Genomic DNA, 10,258 nt, shown 5'->3' on the forward strand with positions numbered 1-10,258 from the left:
GAGGCGCGCACCCCCCATCCACCCCACCCCAATATAAACTTAACCGGCTTTCTCTTTTTTCCTGAGGGAGGAGATAGTTTGGGCATCCAGAAGTACCTTTTAATTGTTGCAGGGCAGTGAAGGCTACCAATAGCAGCGAGTTTTAATCCTCCATCACGGGCAGACGTCCCCTCCACAACTCAAGCCCTTGCTCCAATGTAGAGAAGATAAAAAGGCAGGTGTTCCCACGCAGTGGAGGCGCGGGGTGCGGGGGGCGTTCCTTCGGGGGTCCGCGAGGCCTCAGAGAGCTCAGAAAAGGCGGCAAGCCCATGGCCGTTGGCCAGATCGTGGACCCCCTTCTCCAACAGACTTGTCCGAAGACCCCCGCTGGCGTCCGGCGGTGGAACCCCGCGCGCCGGACACTCCCGAGATCGCCTTAGGACACCGCACACCGCGACGGACAAAGACCCGCGCCGCTCCCGGGGAGCACCCCCCTTTCTCGGGCCCCTTCTGGTCCAAATACAGCCAGACCGGTGTGGGAGCCCCAAGTTGCACAGGGTTGGAGGGGCGGTAAATAAAAGCCCTTCCCTTTCTGGCTCTGCAAAATCGATGGGGTCGGTGTGGCTTTTGAAGAGCGAGGAGTGTGCTAGCAATCCACCTGCTGGGCGAACAGCCAGGGCCGGGCCTTCCCGGGAGAGAGGACCAGACGCCCCGGCAGGAAGCTTTCCCCACCCTCCGCCCCGCTAAACCCCGCACGACGACCCCTGCTTCCCCCGGGTCTTTCCGTATTAGAAACAATCTAGAAATCAATCTCCCTTGATTTATGGTGCCCGCCTCGCGGCGGCAGGAGCCTCCAGAAGTAGCCCCAGAGTTGATTTAAACCGGGAAGTCTATTTCTCAGGCATCCACATGTGTTTGTACACACACACCCAATAAGAAACCTGACTTTTTACTTTACAATGTGCGAATACAATATAGCTGGAAGCTCTCGCGGCGAGGCCCATTTATGTGGCCGTATTGTGTTTAATGTGGGAGCACCCGCCGCTGCCAGCTCTCCCGGGGGCTTCACCAGCCTCTCCCCCAGAACCGCGGTGGAGAACTTGAGACCTTGATTCGCGAGCTCTAGAGGCAGGAAAGAGTCTGAGCGCCCCCATTCCCGCCCCCAGCCCACCCCAACCCCACCCCAGCGGCGGCTCCTTGGCTGTGGTTGTGGGGAAGGCTTTAGAAGTTATGGCAGGAAGAGTCACAGAGGCCCCCCGGGATGGACGTCCTACTTTGGGCCGGGTCCCCGCTGCAGGAGGTGAGTTGGAAGGAGAAACAGGCGCGCGTCCAGGAGGCAGCATCCGGACCTTTTTCCCACCTTCCAAGGCGCTTTCTAGAATACTGTCTAAACAAGGCGGGGCGGGGCGGGGCAGAGCTCAAAGTGAACTTGCTTTCCTCTTCCTCTCGTTTCTCCAGAAAAAAATGGCCTTTTAGAGTCCGTTTCCTTCTCTTTTTAACTCTTGGGACTGCTAAAGAAAGCCCCATCCAGCCCCTTCCCAGAAGATGGCTTTGGTAATCTTCAAATCTGCCTGGAAACCTGGAGCTAGCCACTGCTCCTTGACCTAAGAATGGAAAGGAAATTGGCTGCCAGGAGTCCACAGACCTTTCTGGAAAGACTGTCACAATGCTGATCTGTTCTCTGCTTCTCCTCCAAAGAGCTCCTGGAGAGGGCAACCCCAGGCCACAGACACAGACACTACTCTTTCCGCCCAAGGAGGATGCTAAGGCCCATGGGACAGGGTTGTTCTGGGAACCTCAGTTAGAGCATCAGAAACCCAGGGGCACCAAAACTGCCCACAGTTTTGGGGAACAATTTAATACTTGACATAAAATGAATACTGGAAGTCATGGCGTCTTAGAGACTTAATGGTGTGTTTTTTTTTTTTTTTTTCCATTCCTTTTAAAGTTTAGAAGGGCTTTTGTTTTGAATAGAATATGGGAGAAGGCATCAGACATTTTTGTTGCTTAAGCTTTGTAGAAATCTTTGGGGGGGAGGGGGGACCTTCACTGGGGCCACAGGCAGAGATTAAGGCAGACCTCGGAGATGTTGGAGAACCTTTCAAATTCTGCCTGGAGTAAAAGCTGAGGGTCAGCTCTGGGTAAAGCCAGTCTGCCATCTCACCAATCAGCTTCCCCTGGCCAGGAAAAGGTTTCCTGAGGACTGCCCTGGTCAGGGGGAAGCCGGGGAAGTGTGGAGAGGGTGGTCCCCGGGGGGGTCCTAGAAGCCCAGGGTCTTCACAGAAGTGGACTGAAATGGGTGTAAAGCTAATAAACACCCTAAGACAGATCAGCCTGCGGAGTGCCATCAGAGGTAGAGGGGTAAAATGTGAGAGAGAGGAAAAACAACTGTTTAGGCGAGGCGTCTTCAGTGGCCTGACCCCGAAGTTGGAATGATTTAAAGTTTTTATTAGGGGAACAGATGGAACATGAGCATGCTTCTTGCTGGGAAATAGCACTTCTTGAGCACTCATATACATCAACCTCCTCATAGCTCAAGATGTAAATAGAAGGCAGGATGGAGTCAGACTCTTCTATCTGCCAGCAACCTCGCTTGGGTTGGTAGCACTGAAGAGAAAACAGTAAGAAAAGTAGGGCTATAAAAAAAAAGACAAAATCAAGAGCTACTAATGTGACCTGATTGCTGGTATTTATTTAATGGAAGAGTCATTATTTTCTTTTTTCCAACATATGTCTGATAATGAAGCAAAAAGAAAGCAAAATAACTATCAATGTGCCACTTCAGAAACACAAATACTTGCTAACCTTTTCATTTTGTTGATGTTCTTTTAACATATGTACTTAAGATGAATCCCGTGCTTAAGTACTAACAGCCCAGAAAGCCATTCTGGATTAAAATTTATTTATTTTTAATAAGGCTCAGTTAGATGGAGAACAGAGATAAAATTGTTGTCACACATAAAAATATGAATTGAACTGCTTCTTTTTGGATGGATCTTTAACATTGATTTGACCATATGGACACTGCAAAAGAAAGAAAACAAGTTATTGTTGAATTATTTAACAGTCATCTTGAAAAAGTGCATGTCTTATGGTGAAAAAGAGAGACTGCTGATAATGTTCTATAGATTATTTGATCTACTGCCTACAGACTCAGAGGAGGACGGTGGCAACGTCTGGCAAATGGTCCTAATTAGGGTCCAAGAATCACTTCCTAAATGCATCCTTCCAACTTGAAGAATTTTACCATCAAAACCTCACCCTTAAAAAAAATCCTCCAAGTCCTCAATTCAGGCAAAGCTCTTAGGCATTTGATTAGAAACAGCTAATGGCACAGGTAGGAACATCCATAAAAGTGAAGACTTAATTTATCAATACTGGCTAATATAAGGATCTTAGTGATGGTTCCTTGATATAAAGTGGGTCAGTTAGAGCAAATAACAACTTCTTGCCCCCCAAACATACAAAGTGGTCTATAAACAGAGGTTATCTGTTTATAATCTCAACTGCCTAACAGTTTCTCTTACTGGTATGCTCTAAAAAGGTTACCGTGAAGAACCCATTCCCATTTATTTTTTGCTCAAAATAGGGAAGGATTACATATTTAGCACATCTTAATTGGTGAGCATAGGGATTTAGGGTCGCTGAAATATACATTGTAGGAAATGTACAGCACTAAGTGTAGGGGGGTGGCCAAGTCTCCTGGTTATTTTAAAGACAAAGTAGAAAATAGCTACAGAAAGAACTGGAGGCCGGAGAGAAGGAGGAAGGGAGGGGGAATAATCATAATACAGAAGGAAGAAGAGAAGGAGGAGACAGGAGGAGGAGGGAAGGAGGAAAGGAAGGAAGCAAGGGAGAAGGAAAATCATTATCTTAAAAAAAAACACCTACCTGCCAATGTTGGGCAAGTATCTATTGATTCAGCTAAAAAAGAAAAATAAATGCTTCCTGGGATCAAGTCTGCAATATTCTGGATTTCTTTTCCTGCTGTCTTTGAACTTGCCTAGTGAACACAGCTTATTTGAAACCTCGTGAAAAGTTTCCTCACAATAAAAGAACTCCCATGAATTTCCCATCACTCGCATTTCAAGGAACTGATGCTCAGGGTGAAATGTTACAAAATTCCATTAACTTTAAAGGTCCTCTGTTGATCCTTAGGACTTCCACTGTCCTAGGCTAGGGAAGCTTGTGAAAGTGCACCACAGGTCTATTTAGCATTTTTATTTGCCTTGTTTTTCAAATAATAGGTATTTATGAAGTCACAGAAGCACCGAAAACTGCTGCTGTACTTCAGGCAGAGCTGGTACTCACGTGTCTGCAGGCCGAGCCGCAGCACTGGCCTCTCTGCAAGTGGGCCAGCTGGGTGAACACCACGTAGCCGGTAGCTGGGTCCACGTAGTTTAGCTGGCCAGCCTGAGGAGTCATGAAATCAAACAATTCATTCATCTCAAAATTCATCATATCTCCTCACCATAATTCCTACCCATAAAATACTGCAACGTTTTTCTTCAAACAATATTAAACTTCTTCCCAGCAATTTTCGTGGCATTTGCAATTAAGGCCTGAATGCATTCCGACATTATACACAGTCCAACTTTATGTGACATGAGGAGAAAATATAGTTTGAGAAAAATGAGAAGTTGATGGAAAAACAAGAACGCCTCTATACCCAATAACGATGCAGCCACCACGCAGGTATTTTTCATTCAGTTTCTAGGTAACAAGTTTAATAACAGGTGATTTAATGACTTTAAGAGCTTAAGAGGCTGAAAATGAACTTTCACTCAGAAGTTGAAGTTGCAATTTCAGTGCTTAAAATATGCGGATAATGATTTAAACTTACAGAAAAGGTGCTAATCAAAACCAACGGGCCTTCTAGAAAAAGTACGACCTTCGCTATTATTGAACACTTTTCCTTACCTTCATGATGTGCTACTCCCCTGCACACTTTGCACTGTTTTCTTTTTTTGGAGTGTTTTTATTACCGTTTTTAAGCAAAATAAAAGTATTGTTTTAGCATATTAACACTCACTGCCTCATGAGTTTGATCAAAAGCAGCTTTTACTACAGCCCTTCAGATGTCAAGGATGCATGCTCTACTTATTAATACATTCAAACATGGTTTTAAAAAGTTGTCCCAGGTACACTGTGTGAAGACAGAGTAAACAGTGCAACCTTTTTTATGGATGTGGACCCCGTGGGTGACATTATTTATCCTTGAGATTTTTTTTTTTTAACTTTTAATTTTGTATTGGAGTATAAAAGAGTTGGACATGACTGAGCGACTTTCACTTTCACTTTCATATCTGATTAACAATGTTGTGATAGGGGGACTTCCTTGATGGTCCAGTGGCTGGGACTCCCTCCGACCTCCCACTGCAAGGGGCCTGAGTTTGATCCCTGGTCAGGAATCTAGATCCCACATAATGCAAATGAGAGTTCGAATTCTACAATGAAAGATCCTGCATGCAACTAAGACCCAGCACAGCCAAATAAATAAATACTTAAAAACAGAAAAACAACATTGTGATAGTTTCAGGTGGGACAGCAAAGGGACTCAGCCATACATATACATGTATCTATGCATGCGTTCTCAGTCATGTCTTACTGTTTGCAACCGAGTGGGATCCTCTGTCCATGGGACTCTCCAGGCAAGAATACTGGAGGGGTTTACCATGCCTTCCCTCAGGGGATCTTCCCAACCCAGGAACTGAACATGAGTTTCTTGTGTCTCCTGCACTGGCAGGTGGGTCCTTTACCACTAGCGCCAGCTGGGAAGCCCACACGCGTATCCGTCCTCCGCCACCTGGGAAGCCCGCGCGTGTATCTGTCCTCCGCCACCTGGGAAGCCCGCGCGTGTATCCGTCCTCCGCCACCTGGGAAGCCCGCGCGTGTATCCGTCCTCCGCCACCTGGGAAGCCCGCGCGTGTATTTGTGCTCCGCCACCTGGGAAGCCCGCGCGTGTATCCGTCCTCCGCCAGCTGGGAAGCCCGCGCGTGTATTTGTGCTCCGCCACCTGGGAAGCCCGCGCGTGTATCCGTCCTCCGCCAGCTGGGAAGCCCGCGCGTGTATCCGTCCTCCGCCAGCTGGGAAGCCCGCGCGTGTATCCGTCCTCCGCCAGCTGGGAAGCCCGCGCGTGTATCCGTCCTCCGCCACCTGGGAAGCCCGCGCGTGTATCCGTCCTCCGCCAGCTGGGAAGCCCGCGCGTGTATCTGTCCTCCGCCACCTGGGAAGCCCGCGCGTGTATCCGTCCTCCGCCAGCTGGGAAGCCCGCGCGTGTATCTGTCCTCCGCCACCTGGGAAGCCCGCGCGTGTATCTGTCCTCCGCCACCTGGGAAGCCCGCGCGTGTATCCGTCCTCCGCCACCTGGGAAGCCCGCGCGTGTATTTGTGCTCCGCCACCTGGGAAGCCCGCGCGTGTATCCGTCCTCCGCCAGCTGGGAAGCCCGCGCGTGTATTTGTGCTCCGCCACCTGGGAAGCCCGCGCGTGTATCCGTCCTCCGCCAGCTGGGAAGCCCGCGCGTGTATCCGTCCTCCGCCAGCTGGGAAGCCCGCGCGTGTATCCGTCCTCCGCCACCTGGGAAGCCCGCGCGTGTATCCGTCCTCCGCCAGCTGGGAAGCCCGCGCGTGTATCTGTCCTCCGCCAGCTGGGAAGCCCGCGCGTGTATCTGTCCTCCGCCACCTGGGAAGCCCGCGCGTGTATCTGTCCTCCGCCACCTTGGAAGCCCGCGCGTGTATCTGTCCTCCGCCAAACTCTCCTCCCACCCGGGCTGCCACGTGACATTGAGCAGTGCTCCCTGTGCTGTTTTAAAGACAGCAGTGTGCGCATGTTGATCCCAGACTCCCCAGTGTCCATTCCCTTTGGCAACCAGAAATTCATTCTCTAAGTCTGTGCGTCTGTTTCTGTCTTGTAAATGAGTTCATTTGTATGATTTCTTTTTAGGTTCTGCATAAAAGGGGTGTCATGTCCAACTTTTGCCACCCCTTGGACTATACAGTCCATGGAATTCTCCAGGCCAGAATACTGGAGTGGGTAGCCATTCCCTTCTCCAGGGGATCTTCCCAACCCAGGGATCAAACCCAGATCTCCTGCATTGCAGGCGGAGTCTTTAGCAGCTGAGCCACCAGAGAAGCCCCACTTTCACTTTCATACTATATTTCTCCTTCTCTGACTTACTTGAGTCAGTGTGACAATCTCTTGGTCCATCCACATTGCTGCAAATGGCACCATTTCATTCTTTTTTTAACACTGCACCACTCTTGTATAGAGCCTTTCCATTAAATTACATGTGACACTTAAATGTCTTCTGACATATATTTTCGTCTGTGCTACAAACTACTTCTTTGGAGTGTCTTCCTTAATGGCTGAATATTTTGTTCTAGTTCGGCTTTTAATCAACTATACCTCATGAATAAAGTGTGGAGCAAAAGGACAATTAGAGTTCAAGTTTAGGCCTCCTCCAAGGCAACAAGGGCAGCAGAAATCCCACAATCAAGTCCCAAGGCCAGTCTAAGGGGCCTCCAAAATCCTTTGGGGTCACAGAAGCAGATTATGTAAGACCAGAGGCACTAAACACAACGTTAGAATGACCAACTGTCAGGACCTCACTTCTTTATTTATTAATGCAAAGTCTGTGTTGGAAGACTTGGGAGAAAAGTGACAGAACACTGGCAGCTCTGTCAGCGGACGTCTCTCCGCTTTTCATAGCTGGGGGCTTCTGAAAGCACATTGCCTGGAGCCTGGGAGCTTTGCAGCTCCTGGGCATGGGAAGCTCTCTTGCTTTCCCTGTTGATGGGGAAGCTCTGAGCTCGTTGGCTGCCCACACAAACTTAATTTACCCTTAGTGAATGAGCCTTAGGTAACGGTGGCAACAGACAAAGGTGGGACAAGACGTCCAGGGAGGCAGATCAGTGCAGGTAAGACAGCTACCTGCCTGCAGGTGTGGGAGAAGGACCAGTGGCAGGGGGGTCTGATTTGTTGAACAATAAGAACAAGAATCAGCTTTACTTATGGACTCTGGGACGGTCATTTAACCCACAATGCTGACACTGATGGATTTCCTGACTGAGAAAATGTTTTTTCCCCCAGGCTGATGGAGACCATCTTTCCAGGCCACTGGTGTTTGCTCTATAGAGAATGACACCTTTTGCTTCTATTTAGCACATGTATAAGGTGAAATGTGCTTAGTTGCTCAGTCATCTCCAATTTTTTGTGGCCCCATGGACTGTAGCCCACCAGGCTCCTCTGTCCATGGGATTCTCCAGGCAAGAATACTGGAGTGGGTTGCCATGCCCTCCTCCAGGGGATCTTCCTGACCCAGGGATCAAAACCAGGTCTCCTGTGTGGCAGGTGGATTCTTTACCATCTTGAGCCACCAGGGAAGCCCATATGGTGGAGTATGGGAACAAATTACATGTGTTATTTTAAGAAAGAGTATAAACATAAACAATTAGAGCTGCCAGTCGTTTCCTAAAGGGTCTCTTTAGGAAAGAGTGCAGAAGTTTCAACACTGGAATGAACCAGGGAGTGGATCTCAGGCCCTACTAACTGCCAGTGGAAAAAAGGCAACTTCAGGCAACCTGCAGGATTTCCTTCTCTGTCCCCTTGGCTCCAGCTCAGACTTGGTTAACATCAGTCCTCTGAAGGACTGATCACCTGCAGTGTATCACAGGCTACCTTCATATCTCTTTTTGTATCTTTATCATAGAACTCACTTGCTCTTTAAAGATGATGCAAATATAAATATGCTACCTTTAAACTTATGTAGTCTAAGATATTAGAAACGGTGATGGGAGGTGACAACTTCTGATTTTAGTGCCAACAAACAACTGACAAACCCCCAAACCAGAAGAAAACACAGCTCAAGACTGTCTGTGCTCTGAGAAGTGGCAAACGACTAAAGGATGGTATCAAAAATTAAATTTAAAAAAAAGTTCATCTTTTACGTTCTCATTATTGAAATCATTGGTGTTTACCCGACACTGCGGATAAAAACCCATATTTTCCTGTGACTTCTCGGTTCCTCTACTCTTACCTCAGTGCCTTAAACCCGTCCAACACACACACTCACACACGCAGCGTGATGATGGACCCCACGGAGTTTATAGGTCGGACACAGATTAGAAAGGAACTGCACTCATACTCAAGATAGATACATGTTAATTCTTCACTGAGAATAGGAAACTGGCCAGTTTTCAGGAGAAAAGTTCAGAACGGGACCCACCCGCGCGACCAGAGGCCAGCAACACGCCTGCACGGGCCTCTAGCCACCCGGCTCCAGGTGGGGGACGCGCATGCGCACAGCCTCTCCGGGCTGCGGGGCGGAGCGGGACGCCCGAGGGGCGGGGCGGGACGCCCGAGGGGCGGGGCCTCGCCGCGCGGGCGCACGGCCCCTGGACGGAGGCCCGGGCGGGGCGGGGCGGGGCTTGGGCGTCTCGGGAGGCGGGGCCTCACCGCGCAAGCGCACGGCCCTCGGGCGGGCGGGGCCTCACCGCGCAGGCGGCCGCGTGTAGCTCCGCGATTCTCCGCTCCGCAGCCGTTAACTCTTGGCTCGCCGGGCCCTTGGCCGCTTCCTCCGGCCCGCCCTGCGAGTCGGGCCCGAGACCACCGCCGTCTTCCCGCGCAGCCGAACAGAGGGGCACGCCGCGACGCCGTCGGAACGCTGCTCCGTCACGGGGCGGCAGCTCTGGCGGCGGGGCGGCCGGCCGCGACCTCCCGAGCGCGGACGCTGGGACCCGCCAGGCCGCCATGGCCGCCGCCTGAGGAGGCGGGGCGCGGGACTGCGGGGCGGGCCGGGCTGCGCGCGCCGGGCCTGGCGGGGCTCGGGCTGTCGGACCCAGCCGCCACCCCCGCACCTCGGCTCTCCGGGTCGCGACTCCCCTTCCCACCCCGGCCTCGAGCATCCGGAGCCCTCCCTCAGGTTCTGGACCCCGGCCCGCACCCCTGACCGCGGACCGAGGGACCTCCCCACCCTTCCCGACCCCGAGCTTGGCCCCTGCGGACCTCGCCCGCCCCCCGGGGACCGGACCCCGGGCCGTCCGCCGCCCCTGCGGCCCTGCCCGGAGATGAGGTGGACTTGGGCGACTGAGGAGGCTCCCGCAGGACGCGGGGACCGGAGATCGTGCCTTCACCACTCTCAGGACCTCCGCTCCAGGTTTCTCATTGGTTTTCTGACAGGACACGTGAACATTCATTTTCTCCTGTCAAAGGAGCCCCGGGATCTTTTCAGCATAATCGCTACAACTGGTAAAATGCCAGAAAGTGATCCCAGTCGCCCAGG

General features: G+C 51.0%; 1 protein-coding gene across 2 annotated transcripts; it reads right to left on the minus strand.

The window, feature by feature from the left end:
• Positions 1 to 2,864: 2,864 nt before the first annotated feature.
• On the minus strand, positions 2,865 to 9,949 carry C11H1orf53 (chromosome 11 C1orf53 homolog). Of its 2 annotated transcripts, XM_070473839.1 has the most exons (4): positions 9,471 to 9,949; positions 4,291 to 4,392; positions 3,871 to 3,903; positions 2,865 to 3,003 (listed from the first exon to the last, which is right to left on the minus strand). In XM_070473839.1, exons 1-3 carry the CDS (start codon positions 9,879 to 9,881, stop codon positions 3,892 to 3,894), a joined length of 525 nt encoding a protein of 174 aa, XP_070329940.1. In that variant the 5' UTR covers positions 9,882 to 9,949; the 3' UTR covers positions 2,865 to 3,003; positions 3,871 to 3,891. The 2 variants fall into 2 exon arrangements, with proteins under 2 accessions (XP_070329940.1, XP_070329939.1); XM_070473838.1 differs by lacking the exon at positions 3,871 to 3,903.
• Positions 9,950 to 10,258: the final 309 nt, after the last annotated feature.

This window comes from Odocoileus virginianus, chromosome 11 (assembly GCF_023699985.2).
Source record: "Odocoileus virginianus isolate 20LAN1187 ecotype Illinois chromosome 11, Ovbor_1.2, whole genome shotgun sequence".
NCBI lineage: Eukaryota > Metazoa > Chordata > Mammalia > Artiodactyla > Cervidae > Odocoileus > Odocoileus virginianus.

Coding starts and splice junctions, on each gene's coding strand:
- C11H1orf53 (XM_070473838.1), bottom strand. CDS start 9,881: ATGCTCGAGGCCGGGGTGGGAAGGGGAGTCGCGACCCGGAGAGCCGAG. Junction 4,393..9,470: donor TACACGCGGCCGCCTGCGCG/GTGAGGCCCCGC, acceptor ATGACTCCTCAG/GCTGGCCAGCTAAACTACGT. Junction 3,004..4,290: donor GCGGCTCGGCCTGCAGACAC/GTGAGTACCAGC, acceptor TTTCTTTTGCAG/TGTCCATATGGTCAAATCAA.